At 40.2% G+C, this 18,584-nt stretch overlaps 1 protein-coding gene across 1 annotated transcript in view; it reads right to left on the minus strand.

Annotated features, from left to right (window-relative positions):
- Positions 1-18,584, minus strand: part of FTO (FTO alpha-ketoglutarate dependent dioxygenase) — a 415,383-nt gene that overhangs the window by 292,538 nt on the left and 104,261 nt on the right. Inside the window, 1 exon segment of the mRNA XM_055232690.2 lies at positions 13,696-13,773. Coding sequence (XP_055088665.1) covers positions 13,696-13,773 — 78 coding nt within the window.

The raw sequence follows: 18,584 nt of genomic DNA on the forward strand, positions 1-18,584 counted from the left end.
AGGAGGCAGAGGAAAGCAGAGGCCAGATCACACACAGCCTTAGAGGTCATGGTAAGGAATCTGGAGCTAACTCTAGATGCACTGGAGGATGTAGAAGGGAGAAAAATAACTTGATTTACATCTTATACAAATGCTCCTAGTTATAATATCAGGCACGGATTGGAAAGAGGCACAGTTGAGCGTGGAATGTGCTATTACAATCATCTGGAAGAAAAGTGATGATGGTCTGGACTAAAATAGAGACAGAGATAAATGGACAGATGAAATACATACGTTGTAGGTAGAACAAAAGGATGTGCTTATGAATTAGATGTAAGGGATAAAAAAAGATAGAAGTCTTTTGGGGTTTTTTGGCTTTTGTTGAGACGGCATTTCGCTCTTGTTGCCCAGGCTAGAGTGCAATGGCACGATCTCGGCTCACTGCAACCTCCGCCTCCTGGGTTCAAGTGATTCTCCTGCCTCAGCCTCCCGAGTAGCTGAGATTACAGGCATGTGCCACCACACCTGGCTAATTTTGTATTTTTAGTAGAGACAGGGTTTCTCCCTGTTGCTCAGGATAGAAGTTAAGAATACATTCCAGATTTCTGGATTTAACAACTAAATAAACAATTTACTATTTTGTGAAATAAGGAAAACTGAGGCAAAAGAGAAATAGTAGAAAGAAGAAAAGGGGGAAATGAAGAGTTCACTCTGGAGCTGCAGCCTTGAAGATACCTATGAAACCTCCAGGTGAAAATATGGTGGGCAGGGGGAGGGGAATTAGATGTACACATCTGGAGCTCAGAAGAGAAAGCAGGGCAGAGGAACGCAATGTGGGAGTGATCAGCACACAGCTTGGTTTTAAAGGCCTAGAAATGAATGAGATCACCTAGGGAAACAGTACAAATGTCAAAAGGAGACCAAACCTATTTCCTGAGTCGCAGCAGAAGCCTCAACAAAGGAGAACCAGCAGAGTGTGTTAACGCAGAAGCTAAAAGAGGAGAGCATTTCTAGAAGGATGGGGTAGTCAACTATGTCACCCGACACTGAGAGGCCAAGTGAGATGAGGACAGATGATCCAGTAGATTTGGCAGCATGGAAATCACTGATGGCAATGACAAGAGCAATCTCAGTAGAGTGCTGGGGGTGGAAGTCAGATTGGAGTAGGCGAAGATGGAATGAAAGAGGAGGAAGTGAGATGGCATGTAGAGATGTCTCTGAATGGTTCTGCTATGAAGGGGAGTAGAAAAATGGAGCTTTTGATAAAGAAGACGGCTAGACTAAGGGACAATCTCTAATGATGGAAGACGCTAGAGAACACCAGAGTTTCTCAGTACACTCATGAGAATGATACAAGAGAAAGAGGCTGATGATGCACAGAGAGTGAATAACCAAAGAACTCGAGACCTTGAGTGTCTAGAGCAGCAGCCCCCAAGTCAGGTATGCAGGGATTTGTAAGGCGATCTGGTAGAGTGGTGGGGCATAGGGGAGAGGTAGAACTGCTTTATTTTTAATATAAAATGAAAGAACTCAAGCATTATTAAAATATGTATGTTATATATATATATACACATATACACACAAATAGGTTTAATATGAATATTATTATAAAACAGACACAAGTACATGAGTACTACCACCAGCACACTACCGGTGGTGTGCTGGAGTCAGTCCACACTGGCTCATCAGAGCCCATTGTGTACATCTCTTTCCAACTGCGCATTCAGTAACACCATGACAGTGGCTTGAAACTGTCCACAGTGAGAGTATTTACACTGCGGAAATCAAAAAACACTAAAAATCAAGGCTGGTTCTTTCTCCCTACAGGCCACTTGTTAAACATTTTCTAGGACGTCACAGTATGTGCTTATCTACTGATAAGAGTATGTGATCAAAAATATTTGGATAGGAGAGCAGATACTTCTTATATTGGAATAGGCTAGAAGGAGAAAGAAGGTATGAATTCAGATAGGATGATAAATGTAATAACAGTAGGCAGATGAGTACGTTCTAGGGTTTCTTTTGGAGGGGTGGTAGTTAGAGAACGCTCTGACTTTCTCATTGAAGTTAAGGTGAATCACTAGCTAAGAATGTATGCTGGTCATTACAGCTGTTTGCCAAATAGTTCTGGATTCCTCCTCTGCCACCCAGCTTTTTGGGCCCAGTGTAAAATTACACTTCCCGGTCCCCTCATGATGGATGAAACATGGGATTACTTCTGTCCAGTGAAAAATGATGGCCATCCCTTCCAGCCTGGAACATGTCATTGTCACTGCAAGACCCTCCAGCATACTCTGCACCCCTCTGCCACAGCAACCAGCTGGTGGCTGCTTGGATCTCTGAACTACTTTAATGGGTAGTGACTCTGTGCCAACCCACAAATGATACATAAAATGGACAAGAAATATTATTGTGTGGAGCCACTGAGATTTGAGAGTTATCAGTTACTATAGCATAATCTAGCCTGTTCTGACTGAGGCAGAATGCAGGAGATATTATAGAAGACATGCAGAAAGTGGGAGGAAGTATGCAGCAGAAAAATGAATGAGTCAAGCCTGAATGTGAAAAAATGACTTTACTAGGTAAGTGTGGTAGGACTGCCCTGCTTCTCAAAATGCCTATCTGAGGTGTTGACCATGAATTGAAAGTGACAAAGAGGGGAGTCATGTGGCATACCACTATGGACTGTCATTGAGATTGTCAGGGATCCATTAAGGATTGAGTTTCCATATTTTAGTTATCTCCATTGGAAAACAGAAACAGTGATATCGTACTTTCTATTTACATGGCTTATGAAGAAAGCAATGCAATCCTGTAGGCAGACAGCAAATATTCTGAAGCCATGAGCAGCAACTCTAATTCTATCACTATACTAGCTACTTTCTAAGCAAGTCCCTGAGGCCCCAGTATACTCAAAGCAATGATGAAGAAGTGATGAAAAAGGTAATTTCTTCACACTGTCTTAACACCTCCAGTACTCTCTGAATGGTCCTTAGTATAAAATAATAAAGAAAAGTATGGTAATTCCCAAGAACTCTGTTTCTGAACACACTCCCCTCTGGGACTAAGAAAGGAATATTGAAAATAATGCACTCATAGGCACAAACGCCTGCCTGCCCCCCATTAAAATCTTGCTGCCCTTGTTCAACATACACTGGGTCTCAACATTGTATAAGATATATTTAATATGGGGAAATTATAACCCTATGGACCAGGAAAACCATATAACCACACAAATATCATCTGTAAATACTTTGACATAAAAAAGAGCATAAAAAGAAAATAATGGCATGGGAAAATATTCCAATTTTTTCCCACTCAGATCATGTCCCTTTTCTCTCTGACCATATGTGCTTCTATTCCTGCAGTCCTCAAGTGTCCAGCTCTTAAATACTTCCGTCAGCCTCCTCCCCCAACTCCACACCTGGATGGTCCTTCCCATCCCTGGGTTATTTTCTCATAGAAACCTTTCCTGAATCTCCACCCTCAAATAGGTGCCCTCTGTTATCACTCCACACACTTTACTTCTCTTTCATAGCACTTATCTATTTGTAACTATATTTATTTAAACTATTATTGGTTTAATAATCTGTCCTGCAAGATCACAAGCTCCTAAAAGAAGATCGCACTAGTGGCCTGGAGTGGTGGCTTACACCTGTAATCCCAGCACTTTGGGAGGCCGAGGCAGGTGGACCATCTGATGTCAGGAGCTCGAGACCAGCCTGGCCAACAAGGTAAAATCCTGTTTCTACTAAAAATACAAAAATTAGCTGGGCGTGGTGGCGGGCATCTGTAATCCCAGCTACTCAGGAGGCTGAAGCAGGAGAATCACCTGAGCCCAGGAGGTAGAGGTTACAGTGAGCCGAGATCATACCACTGCACTCCAGCCTGGGCGACAGAGTGAGACTCTGTCTCAAAAAAAAAGAAGAAAATAGCATTAGTACCTGTTACAGCCACAGCACTTGGTTCCACATAAGTGCTCAAGACTCACTTCTAAGAATAAAAGCTTTAAAAGACTGAAGCAGATGAGTGGAGATCTTGGCTGGGGTAGGAAAGAAAACTAAATGTAAAGAGGCATGAGAGATCTTTCTGGGGTGCTAAAAACGTTTTAAAACTACTGTGATGATGGTTGTACGCCTCTGGAAATTTACCAAAAATCACTGAATTGTACAATTTTAAAAGGTGCATTTTATGGTATGTAAATTATACACATATACAGTTAATCAATAAACTTTGAAAAAGAAGATTGATAGATGTGAATATCTGAAAATTTAAATTTTTGTAAAAAATAAATCATAAAATTAAAAGGCAAACAAACTGGAAAAAAAAGTACAACCTATATGGCGAGAATGCAGAACCATTAATGCAGAACCATTAAAAATTTAAATACACATGCACACACACATTCACAAGCAAATTAATAGAGAAGCCTCTTAGCACATAAAAAAGTTAACTGCCTGGGCATGGTGGCTCACACCTGTAATCTCAGCACTTTGGGAAGCTCAGGAGGGTGTATTGCTTGAGCTGACGAGCTCGAGACTAGCCTGGGCAACAAGGTGAAACCCCCTATCTACTAACAATACAAAAAAATTAGCCAGGTGTGGTGGCACGCACCTGTGGTCCCAGCTACTTGGGGGGCTGAGGTGGAAGGATGGCTTTAGCCCAGGAAGTGGAAGCTGAAGTGAGCCTAAGCCTGGGCCACAGAGTGAGACCCCATCTCAAAGATAGATAAATAAATAAATATTAACTGTATCAAAGTTGGAAAATATATAATTTGTATTAAATTATACTTAAATTAGTTACTGTCTATCAAATTTGCATTAAAACATTTTATAATAGTAATACATATTGTTGATAATGGCAAAATTCAATATTCTCATAGCGTGCAATTAGGAATGCAAATTATTACAACATTGCTTAAGGACAATTGCACAAGATCTATCAGAACCTAAATATGCCCATATCTTTTCATGCAGTTTTTCTACTTTTAGGAATTTATCATAAGGAATTTATTAAACACACCAAGATTATAAGAATATTCATCATACTGCTATTGATAATAATTAAAAACTGAAAACCACCAAAATGCCCAAGAAGGGATTAGGAGGGAAAATGGTACAACCACGTGATGGAATATTAAAGTAACAAACTTAACTGTTTGAAAGTCAGGAGGAAACTATAGTCACAGAAGAAATTAGTAACAAGATAGTCAGACAAGAGAGCTCAGTTTCATTAAAAGAAAAACAGTACATATGTAAAGGCTCACAGAAAAAAAAAAATTGGAGAAAAAGATAGCCAAGTTTATGGTGGTTATCCCTGAGTAATGTACTTGAGCATCATTTTGATTTTCTTTAGACATCTATATTATTTTCAAATTTCCCAAAATAAATGTAAAATATTTTTAATCAGAAAAATCAGAGTGAAGATGCTGCACTAAAAAAATTCTTAATTTTCATGACATTTCTTATATTTGCCAAGAGATTCTTTCTGATGGCTCTAAATGGTCAAAAATCTTCAAGAGAACTTCTGGTACTATTTAAATCTGTTGTTCAAGACTGAGGAATTTTCAGTCTACCACAGTGAAAACAAATAATAATAACTGGCTAATTTTGTCACTATCTCAAAGAAAATGTAAGAGAAAAAAATCCCAACCTAAATGCCCTCTTTTATTGTTTATAAAGTAATTAAATCAGTGCCCGACACATAAACATACTATGTAACATTTGTTCAATTTTTCTTTAAACAAACAAAAAAAAAAGAACAAGTAACTTTGGAGAAGAAGTGAACATTAAGTAACTTAATATTAATTCATTCTGTCAAACAAATAAGTTCACTTTCCATTTTGGACAGGTACATGTAGAACATCAGATATCACACAATAATTTGGAACAGCTGTTGGCAGATTTTCAAATATGCTAGGCTTTTTTTCATTTAATCCCATTAGAGTTTTTTCCAATGAATATGCAGTCATGAAATTTATATTAGCAGTTGTCTGGTCACATACTGTATTTCTTGAGATTCACAAATGATCCTGTGGCATAAATGATGATTATACAGTTTAATAAGTATTTGGAAAGGTATTTTAGATATAAAATACCAGCATGCCAGGCCTTTGTCAATGGCTGAAAGATGTGGAAAGCTAAGCTCTCTGGAGATCAGGCTTCATTTTCTGTCTATTTTAAGCCATTATATAAAAATTCTACCTTTTCCTCCCATATCAAGAGATGCTTCTGAAAGATTTCATCACACAGGGAAGTCAGACATGGTTTTTAAACAAGTAAGATACCAGTTTACCAGAGGCTCACTTAAATGAAGCCCAGTGGAACTCAACCTTGGGTAGAGAGAAAAAAAAATTTAAATATTCAAGTAACTTGGGAAATGCCCTTCACTTAAAAGTACTAGAATATTCTGATTTTAGAGGAGCGTATTTCTAATCTAGCTGTTAATAGATTTTGCTCCTAACACTTTCTATTTTGCACTCAGCAATTTGCACCCTATCACTCATTTTCTATATAATTTTTGTTGTAAAATGCTTGCGACTTGACAGCCATTCGATGACTAATGGGCTAAACACTCACCTGACCCAGACCTTGTCTGCATGATGTAAACTAGAGCTCCAGAAGGCATACACTTCTGGAGTCACTGTTCAGACTCTGCCACAGCTATTACAAGACTTGAGGTAACATTAGCTTTGCTACAAAATGACACAGAGATCCTTGTTCATTCATTCATTCATTCAATACTTCATTTCATTTTGTTTATTTAACATTTCTCAAATACCTCCTATGTACCAGGCACTGTATAAAGTGCCAGACATACAAGGATTAAAAGAAGACAGGTCCTATTTGACAGTATCTCATAATTTAACAGTATAGACCAAAATGTAAACCAAAAGAGAAGAATGTCCTACAATAGAAGTGTGAATATACTGCTATGGGAGCGGGGAATAATTAGGAAGGAAAAGCTGGAAATCCCTTAGGTACTGAATACATATGTATTGAGCACATACTATTTGCAAAGCACTTAGGTGCTGAGAATATGGAAGAGAGCAAAATGTCTATTTTCTCTCTAGAAGCTCAAGTCCTAGTAAGGTGAGCCAGACAATAAGCATATAAATAAGTAAAATATATGGTATTTTAGATGATGATAAGTCTATAGGGAAAAATAAAGCCGAGAAAGTAGGATAGGGAGTGCTGGGGTAAGTATGCCTACTTTACACAGGGTGGTAAGGGAAGGCCTCTAGATACATGACCTCAGAGCAGAAGAAAGCAAGAAATAAGGATACAATCTCTGCAGATGCCTGGGGGGATGAGAGAGTTCCAGGTTGAGGGAACATTCAGTGCAAAGGCCTTGGGGCAGGAGTGAGCTTGGTTTATTCCAGGAAGAGTAAAGTGCCAGAATAGGAAGAAAAGTGTGAGGGGGGTGGGGAGTGGGCAGGGGCAGGAAATGAGGTGAGGGAAGCAGTTAGGAACCCAAGCATGTAGAGCTTTGTGGGTGCATGTCAGGTCCTGGGCTGATGGGAAGCTATTCAAGGGCTTTGAGCAAGAAAGTGTAATGAGCTGATTTATGTTTTCAAAAGATCATTCCGGATGCTGTGTTAAACTAGACCGGGGGAAGGAGGCAGAACCAGTCAGCAGGCTGTTGCAACAGAGATGATGGCAGTTTTGGCCACGGTGTAAGCAGCAGAGGTGGTGAGAAGCAGTCAGATTTTTCATACATTTTAGAACAAAAGGGATTTTCTGAAGCCTTCACAGAATATGCAGTGTTTAAGTAAAGTCTTTAAGAGTAGATGCTCACCAGACAGAAAAGGGAAGAGAGTACTAGTGGACACAAAGGCAAGGAAGGATAAGAGGGCACAGCAGAGTCAGGGTGGAACCAAGAACTCCCTATGACGAGAGTTTATGGTTGGGCGCCATTTTAGGCCATGGGATGAGATTACACCAGAGAGGTAGTTTAGGGTCAGAAAGTCAATGGCAGCTGGGTGCAGTGGCTTACACCTGTAATCCCAGCACTTTGGGAGGCTGAGGCAGGCAGATCACTTGAGGTCAGGAGTTTGAGACCAGCCTGGTCAACAAGGCGAAACCCTGTCTCTACTAAAAATACAAAAATTAGCCAGGCATGGTGACGTGTGCCAAATAGTGCCCAGCTATTTGGGAGGCTAAGGCAGGAGAATCGCTTGAACCTGGAAGGCAGAGGTTACAATGAGCCAAGGTCGCACCACTACCTTCCAGCCTGGGTGACAGAACAACACTCTGTCTCAAAGAAAAAAAAACAAACAAGAAAGTCAATGGCCTTATAGGGTGGATATGCTGAGGAATTTGAACTTGACCTTGGAAGCAAAGGCGACTCAACAAAATTTATAAAACAAGGAGGTACAAGTCAGTTCTGATGGCACTGGGGAGGGCATGAGGAATGCTAATCAGGGGGATGCTAAAACTGCAGAGGCAGAAAGTGATCAATGTGGCCTACATAGTTGAGGCAGTGTCTGTGGGATGGAAAAAGAAAAAACAATTTGAGAGATCCTAAAGAGGTAAAACCACCAGGGGCCCAGTGACTAAATGAGGGAAGAAAGCAATGGGTAGAAGTTGAGGGTGGTGAGCTTTCTAATTTCAAGAATGGGACTAAGGGATACCATTAGAGAAGAGGCTGAATGGGAGGAGCCTTGTAGAAAGAATCCTTATTAAAATGTAAGTCACATCCCGTCACGCTTGTGCTCCAAGCCTTCTCATGCCTCCTCATCTCAGAGTAACCGCCAATGCTTTTCTTACAGAACTTACAGACTGTAAGTTCTCGTTCTCGTATAACCAGGCCCCTCTCTCTCTCTCTCTCTCTCTCTCCCTCACTGTCTCCCCTGCTCTCACCAGCTGTCTCCCTCTGCTCCAGATATGTTGGCCTCGGGTGCTTTTCCTGTCAAATATACCTCAGAGGCTTTGCTGTTCCATAGGCCCAGAACATTCTTCCCACAAGTATCTACATGGCTTGCCCCTACACCACCTGCCCCACAAGAAATAAGCTCAAAGAAGACACGAATCTCTTGTCAGTTTTCACAACTTCATTTCTAATGCCTAAAACATTACCTGGCACAGAGTCGGGGAGTGAAATCCATTTGTTTAATGGAGTAAGTAACTTAATGAATATGAATCATGTTGAGTTAGATGTAGCTGGAAGACTTTCAGGTAGAGCCGCTCCGTAGGCAGTTGGAAGTGGAGAGCTGGAGGTCACAGGGAGAGCTGGGATGGGGACAGAGGTCTGGAACCATTGAGACAAGAGCAGAGTCATCTCAGAAGGATGAAGAGACACAAGGGAAGAGAGAAGCAGTATAGGACTTAAGAGTAGAGACCCAAAAGCCAACAGCCCAGGCTTAAATCCTAGTCCCAACATATCCTGCACAGAAGTCTTGAACAAATTTTTGAACCTCTCTGTCCCTCGGTTTCCTCGTCTCTAAAATAGGGTTTTAGTAATACCTGTCTCAGAAGCGTATAGCAAGATTTCAATGAGCTCACATGTGTAATGCACTTAAAGTAGCAGCAGAACAACCTGGCACATAGCTAGCACACAATCAGTGACGGCAAGGGGGTTATTGAGGACAGTCTCATTTTCTTTAGATAAGAGGGGCTGCATTCATATTTCTGGAAGCCAGAGTTTGTTTTCTGACTATATAATTCCTTGTTTCCTTTTGTTCCATGATGAGCTAACAGAAGTTCTCTCTGCTTTTCTGCTTTGACCTTTGGTGGTTTGGTTTTGCTTCTTTTCTCTATGGTCTTATTAAAAGAAACAGAAAAACTTCTCTGAAGGTGTTTTGAATTGGAGCATGGTAGACCAAGAGGTGGACAATATAGCAGAAAGAGCACGGGCCTTCAGAGTCAGACAAATATGGGCTGAACTCCAGCTCTCCCACTCAGATAACTAACTTAGTCTCTCCTGATTTCCTCCTTTTTTAACCTTGTTATGACATGCAGGCTGAACTCCAATTCCTGGGCTCAAATGATCCTCCTGTCTCAGCCTCCCAAGTAGGTGGAACTTACAGTTGTGCCTGGTTCCTCTCTTGATTTCTAAAACAGAAATAATACCTACCTCAACTACCTCAAGTCTGAAGAAGAGTAGTTGCTGAATACCTACTTGTGGAACGAATGAATGAGGCTGTTGTGGGGATTGCATGTGAGAGCATGCATAAAACATGTAGCACAAAGCCTAGCACACTGTAAGGGTCAATCAAATGGAAGCTGCACAGACTCCTGTGTTTATGACCAGCAGCTGGATTGGCATTCCTGTGGTGAGGGCCTGTTTAAGGGACCCAGTGTCAGGTCTGAACTTTCTATTTATTCATGTCATTAAAAAGTGTTTTCACTTCATCTTTTAAGAGAAGAGGTTTACTTTTACTAAGGTTTTATTGAAGTACTAAGCCTTCTTAGAAGGCATACTTTGGCCGGGCGCAGTGGCTCACACCTGTAATCCCAGCACTTTGGGAGGCCGAGGCGGGTGGATGACGTGAGGTCAGGAGTTTGAGACCAGCCTGGCCAACATGGTGAAACCGCATCTCTACTAAAATTACAAAAATTAGCCAGGCATGGTGGCAGGTGCCTGTAATCCCAGCTACTCAGGAGGCTGAGGCAGGAGAGTCGCTTGAACCCAGGAGGCAGAGGTTGTAGTGAGCTGATATCGCACCACTGCACTCCAGCCTGGGCAACAGAGTGAGAATCTGTCTCAAAAAAAAAAAAGAAAAGAAAAGAAAAACAAGAAGGTGCACTTAGAGTGATTAGATATTAGTATCAGGGTTTGTTGTGGGCCTTGGAAAGATAACAGAGAAGTCTTGATAGTTGTTCTGTTTGCATTTGGGTTTCCTTTTATCCCTCAGTGGATGGCTGGTTCAGAGCACAGTGGGCTGATAACCTTTTGTATCTCATTCTTCCTGTACCATTTTCACACGACCAAAGCTGAAATGGCTCGGCAGTTGCTTTGTGACAATGCATGTAATCATGCACCAGAAGGCTTATAGCTATGAAAATTTAGTAAGCATTTCAGAACTAATTGCATTTTTGTGTGTTTACCTGTCTTAAGGGTACTTTTAAAAATTATTTTTTCCCTGATTGCAAAAGAATATACATTCACTGCAGATAATTTAGAAAACTGGGAAAGTTCAAAAGAGAACACCCACCCTATCAGTATGCGGTATGACATTTCTGTACACATCTGTCAAATCTTTCCAGATGCCAAATCCCTGGGCAAGTGTGTATGTGTGTAGAAGCAAAATTCAAATCATACTAAACTCATTATTATTATATATAACTGGTTTTCCAAATTAACTATTGGGTGCATGTATTCAAGCAAACTCATTCAGCACCTGATAGGTACCCGGCACTGAACGAAGTACAGAGGATAAGGGAAGCCAGCACACAAAAAAATTCATTACAATTAAGTGAGATTAATGCCAGATGTGATGGCTCATGCCTGCAATCCTAGCAATTTGGGACGCCAAATCACTTGAGGTCAGGAGTTCGAGACCAGCCTGGCCAACATGGTGAAATCATGTCTCTACTAAAAATACAAAAATTAGCCAGACACACTTGCTTGAACCCAGGAGGCAGAGGTTGCAGTGAGCTCAGATCACGCCACTGCACTCCAGCCTGGACACAACACAGGGAGACTCTGTCTCAAAAAAAAAAAAAAAAATTAAGTGAGATTAAGTGCTGATAAAGTATAAGAGAGGAAGCAGAGACAACTCTCTGGTTGTAGAGGTGTCAGGGAAGCTTCCTACAGGAGATGACATATGAACTGTTAGTAACAGGTAACACAGAAGTTCACCAAGGAAAGAATGAGACAGGCTGGGCATGGTGGCTCATGCCTGTAACCCCAGCACTTTGTGAGCCCAAGGTGTGCGGATCGCTTGACCTCAGTTCAAGACCAGTCTGGGCAGCATGGTGAAACCCTGTCTCTACAAAAATACAAAAAATTAGCCAGGCGTGGTGGCACGTGCCAGTGGTCTCAGCTACTTGGGAGGCTGAGGTGGGAGAAGCGCAAGGGCCCAGGGGGCAGAGGTTGCAGTGAGCCCAGATCACACCACTGCATTCCAGTCTGGGCGACAGAGTGAGATCCTGTGTCAAAAAAATAAAAAAAAAGAAGAGACAGATAAAGAGAAAGAGGTATGTCAGCAGATGACGTAGCAAGAAGGCCCCAAAGATGAAACTCATAGTGAATTTAAAGTACTGCAAAAATCCAGTGTGGATAAAAAGGTGTAAGAGCAGGGGAGATGAGGCTGAAAATGTAGGAGCCAGTCGATGATGTGGGATTTGAAGCAGAGGGTTGCCATGCTCAGATTTACATCTTGGTTAGAAAATACTACAGCTTCAAGGATGAAGGGGGGCAAAGAGGAAAACTAGACAGACCTATAAGAAGACTGATAGTGAAGAGGGCAGATGGTGCAAATCAAATGGGAATGGAGATAAGAGACAGTGGCCTAGAAATAATATTGAGCTAGAAGTCACAGAAATCATATTGACCTGGATTCTAGATGGGTAAAGTCCTTCTTTCCTCTCTTCCTTCCTTACTTCCTTACTGATGGTCAGCTATGTACATGCAGGTGCTAGAGATACAAAGATGCTGTGACCTAATTCCTATTCCGATTTTCATGGCAATCCTCTGCTTCAAGACTTCACACTCCAATAGGAAAGAAGAGGTGAAAATTTATTATTTTTACATGCCCAGAGGGCCTACTCTTCCTTCTTTGGAAAGAGGACTCCGATTTTCCTTTGGGAAAGCACCCATGTCTAACTCACATAGTGCATACAGTTTGGTGGGAGTACTCTCACTCCAACCCACTCCAAGAGTAGGTGCATGACCTAGGCCAGGCAACCAGGAGCATTTGACTCTCCTGAACATGATGACTAGTTCAGTGATAAGCACATGACTCCAACCAGGCCAACAGGATTACTTCCTGGAGAATTTGATGGAACCAGGGAAAAAGAACTCACTACCTTTTTCTAAGATCCCAGATGCCAAAGACCACATACCCCTCGGGCTGTCAGAGTCCTTCTATGCTCTCAGATGAGAGCCTATTGAGCATGAGATCACACAGAGGAAAGCTAAGCCAAGAAAAACAGGAAAAAACAGTGATCGGGTGACATCTTTTGTAAAGTTGGATTTAGCCATGTACTCCTAGACTTCTAAGGCAAGTCAATAAATTCCCCTTATTTTTTGCCACAGTGAGTTTGATTTGGGTTTTTGTCATTTGTAATTGAAACAGTGGTGTCTAATTCAGAGACAGAGACACAGAATTCTGTAATTGCAATACCATGTGCTAGGTGGTATAGAGTTATTTACCAGGAGTGCAATCAGCTTGACTTGTAGGTAGGGTAAGCTGGGAAAATGTTCACAAAGGAGGTGATGTTTAACTGAACTCTTGAAGAATTAGCCATCTGCAACAGGATAAGGAGCAAAAGGAAGGAGGAGGAGCTAGGCAGAAGAAACAGCATGAGCAGAGGCAAGGAAGTGTGGAATGTCCGAGGAAATAAAAACAGTCACTATGCTAAAGCATTAAATTCACTGCAAAAAGCCGATTCTGAAGAAATGTACATGCTCTGTGGGCCATGAGGAGTCATGGGTGATCTAATTTGACCTTTTCACCTGTCATTTAACCTCTCTAGCCCAGCTTCCTCATAGATAAAATAAGGTTGATCAGAACACATCACTGAAACTGATAAAAATATTAAAATACCTTACCTGCTGATAGAATTCATCATCTTTGGGAGTCAGATAAGGAAGCCAAGTGTCTTCAAGCTCTTCAAGAAGCCTCAGTTTCTGTTTGAAAATAATAATAATTACATATAAGTGAATATACAATGACCCAAAATAAGACACTCTCTTATTTTTCCAATAAGAGAATACAAACAAATTTTAGCCAACTTTGAATTTATAATCTTTTAGAGATAGAAATTAGTCAAAACTCAATTATCAAATGTATTAATTAAATTACATACATCTTTTTTTTTCTTTTCTTTTAGAGACAGAGTCTCACTCTGTCACCTTGGCTGGAATACAGTGGTGTGATCATAACTCACTATAACGTCAAACTCCTGGGCTCAAGTGAGCCTCCCATTTCATCCTCCCAAGTAGCTGGGACTACAGGGGTGCCACCATGCTTGGATAATTTTTTTATTTTTAGTAGGGACAAGGTCTCATTATGTTGCCCAGGCTGGTCTCAAACTTCTGGCCTCAAGCAATCCTCCCATCTTGGCCTCCTATAGTGCTGGGATTACAGGCATGAGTCATGGCACCCAGTCAATTACATATATACTAAATTACACATGGTATGAAGCATAAATTTAGAAATAATTTTATTCACTCTCACATTTCATGAGACAATTTGATTCACTCTTCACATGTATTGTTGACATCCGGGTCTTTTTCATCACTAGAGTCAGCTTACAAGTCATCTAATACAGTTTTCCAGAGCAAACGCCTGTCTGTACAATCTGCTTGAGACATAGTAGCTTGTAAATCCTTTTATGGTACTATCACTGGAAATACCAAACCAAGCCACAAGTATCCATTTGCATAATGTCAGGATACGTGGAATAGTTATTCATCTTGTAAACATTTATTTGAGATCATATCCACTTACAGCATTGCTTTTTTAGAGTGATCTATCATCTTTACAATAATTAATAAATCTGTGTTAAACATCTTTGTTTCTTTTCTTTTTCAATTCCATGAAGCAGCCTTTTTAAGCACTCAAAGCCAGCATTGTCTGAGGCTGTTTCAAGAGACTATGTTTTCCCCAAACAGTACTGTGCTATTCAAACAAAGTAACTGAAAGAGGATCTCATATTATAAAGTATCTTATAAGAAATCAGATACATATAGGGCACCTCCGTCCTTCTGAGGGATATTTTTCAAAGAATATCTGACCTTATATTCAAGAATATAGGTACCACAACAGAGACATAGATCAATGGAACAGAACAGAGCTCTCAGAAATGATGCCGCATATCTACAACTATCTGATCTTTGACAAACCTGACAAAAACAAGAAATGGGGAAAGGATTCCCTATTTAATAAATGGTGCTGGGAAAACTGGCTAGCCATATGTAGAAAGCTGCAACTGGATCCCTTCCTTACACCCTATACAAAAATTAATTCAAGATGGATTAAAGACTTAAATGTTAGACCTAAAACCATTAAAATCCTACAAGAAAACCTAGGCAATACCATTCAGGACACAGGCGTGGGCAAGGACTTCATGTCTAAAACACCAAAAGCAATGGCAACAAAAGCCAAAATTGACAAATGGGATCTAATTAAACTAAAGAGCTTCTGCACAGCAAAAGAAACTACCATCAGAGTGAACAGTCAACCTATAGAATGGGAGAAAATTTTTGCAACCTAATCATCTGACAAAGGGCTAATATCCAGAATCTACAATGAACTCAAACAAATTTACAAGAAAAAAACAAACAACCCCATCAAAAAGTGGGCAAAGGACATGAACAGACACTTCTCAAAAGAAGACATTTATGCAGCCAAAAAACACATGAAGAAATGCTCATCATCACTGGCCATCAGAGAAATGCAAATCAAAACCACAGTGAGATACCATCTCACACCAGTTAGAATGGCCATCATTAAAAAATCAGGGAACAACAGGTGCTGGAGAGGATGTGGAGAAATAGGAACACTTTTACACTGTTGGTGGGACTGTAAACTAGTTCAACCATTGTGGAAGTCAGTGTGGCAATTCCTCAGGGATCTAGAACTAGAAATACCATTTGACCCAGCCATCCCATTACTGGGTATATACCCAAAGGACTATAAATCATGCTGCTATAAAGACACATGCACACGTATGTTTATTGCGGCACTATTCACAATAGCAAAGACTTGGAACCAACCCAAATGTCCAACAACGATAGACTGGATTAAGAAAATGTGGCACATATACACCATGGAATACTATGCAGCCATAAAAAATGATGAGTTCGTGTCCTTTGTAGGGACATGGATGAAACTGGGAAACATCATTCTCAGTAAACTATCGCAAGGACAAAAAACCAAACACCGCACGTTCTCACTCATAGGTGGGAATTGAACAATGAGAACTCATGGACACAGGAAGGGGAACATCACACTCCGGGGACTGTTGTGGGGTTGGGGGAGGGGGGAGGGAAAGCATTAGGAGATATACCTAATGCTAAATGACGAGTTAATGGGTGCAGGAAATCAACATGGCACATGGATACATATGTAACAAACCTGCACATTGTGCACATGTACCCTAAAACCTAAAGTATAATAAAAAAAAATAATAATAATAATAAATAAAATAAAATAAAATAAAATAAGAATATATGGAGTTTTTGTGTGTACATGGCATATAAATGGCATAAATGTGCATATACACTCACAGACACATACACACATAGACATGTACATACGACAGACATTATCTGTAAGAAAGAAAGCAAAAACAGCAGAAACAACTGGGTTTCAAATAAAAATGCAATTAAATGCATCATCAAAGCTACTGTCAGCCAGTAAGTCACATTTATAAAAATTAGATAACGGTACATCTTGCTCTGGACCAATATATTCCCACTCAATAAGAATGTGGCTTGGTAAACACAAACTGGATTTCAGGCTCCACCTGCTCCAATGGCCAATGTCTTTATAAAGTGCACAACCTACTCAACCAGACGTGGCGGCCCTGAGTACTACCCTCTCCCACCCCAAATAGCAGCCTTCCCTCACAAACCCATCACAGAGTAGTCAGAGGAAACTTCCTTTTGGGTAAAACACAAATTCTTTCTGGACCTTTTTTGTATCATTAACTAAAAGTGAGGAAAGAGAAAGGGAATAGAAGTATAGCAACCAATTGACCTAAGAGACACAAAACCAAATTCTACTCTTAGGCATAATTCTATTATATTTTTAGTCAAAGCCTTTGTTTTGACTATAGGTGTTTCCTCATTTATAACGAAAAGGTTGACTTACCAGTTAAACAAATTTTTTTTGAGACAGGGTTTCACTCTGTCCCACAGGCTGAAGTGTAGTGGCCCAATCACAGCTCACTGCAGCCTTGACTTCCTGGGCTCAGATGATTCTCCCAACTCAGCCTCCCAAGTAGCTGGGACTAAAGGTGCAATGCCACCATGCCTGGCTAGTTTTGTTTTACTTTTTTTGTAGAGATGAGGCCTCAGTATGTTCCCCACGCTGGTCTCAAACCCCTGGGCTCAAATGATCTGCCCGCCTTGGTCTCTCAAAGTGCTGGGATTACAGAAGTGAGCTACCATACCTGACCTAAATTATGATACTTTTATAGCTATAATACTAATGTAACACACACCATTACAGATAATCAACAAACCAGTTTGGATAATTCACTATTGATTAATTGATTTATCTGTTTTTCAGTATTAACCATTATTTGGGCCATCGAAAAAACCAACGATATTTCCATGCACATACTTCTTGTATATTTCTCCACTCCATCATATATTTAATCAAAATCTATACCTCAGTTTTTACTTCAAGCTCAGAAAAGGCTCCATTTCCCTATGAAGATTTTATCAATTCTTAGTCTTTTTTATAGACACAAAGTGCCAGAATATTTATAAATGCCAAAAAAGGTAAGCCTTGAATAATTCAAACGCACATTTCTCAAACCTTGAAATAGCTCCACCTTGCAAACACCACCTTAAGATCTCTTCATGAGAGTCCATCAATAAAGCTAATCTACATATAAAGAGGAGCACAAAAGTATGGATTCCCAAAAGTAATTACATACTCCACCTAAATCAGATGAAACAGCAACAGACCTGTCCCATAGGTCGACAAGTGCCAGTGTAGGCTGAACCTCTGCTTATAATTAATGCTTCAGCTAAATTCTTGTAACAACCACCACTTCTCAGTTCATTTCGGAACTGAGCATCAGACAGGTATAAAACATTGTAACTTATATGGCTGTATCAAAAGGATAAAATTTGACAAGATTTTTCCTACTCTAGGGCAAGCAGCATATAATTGATCTCCCACTAGGAATTTTCATTTTAATCCTGTGAGCACTGTTGTATCTACATGACAGCAGAGAATGGGGACCAGAAAATCATCCAACTTAAGACCCTACAGATAAAAATCTGCTCTGAACATCAACACTCACTACTTGCAATTTTACCAAGTAACTGGCAAGATCAATTATTAAATAACAATATTTACAAACATAAAGAGAAGTTTTGGTCATGTTTACATCGGTGAAATCAATCAGATATCAATAGTAAGTTGGTAGCTCATAAACATCAAAATTAAAAATTCTGAACTGCTTTATAAAAATCAAATATTAAGATTGCTTTATGAAAAGCGAGGTCACTATAGGCAAGACTAAGAGAAACAGGCCCTTTCATTCTCTGCTGTCAGGAGAGCAAAACAAAACCATCCTTAGAGAGGGTAACCAGTCAACTCCTTTCAAAATTCAAATGCATTTACCATGTGAGCCAGCTATCCTACTTCTGATTTATCCATCTAATATACTTGTACCACATTCAGAAGAATATATGCACGAGGATACTCATTACACCATTATTTGTAGAACAAAAGTTTGGAATCACACTAAAAACCA

This window comes from Symphalangus syndactylus, chromosome 11 (genome assembly GCF_028878055.3).
Source record: "Symphalangus syndactylus isolate Jambi chromosome 11, NHGRI_mSymSyn1-v2.1_pri, whole genome shotgun sequence".
Classification (NCBI taxonomy): Eukaryota; Metazoa; Chordata; class Mammalia; order Primates; family Hylobatidae; genus Symphalangus; species Symphalangus syndactylus.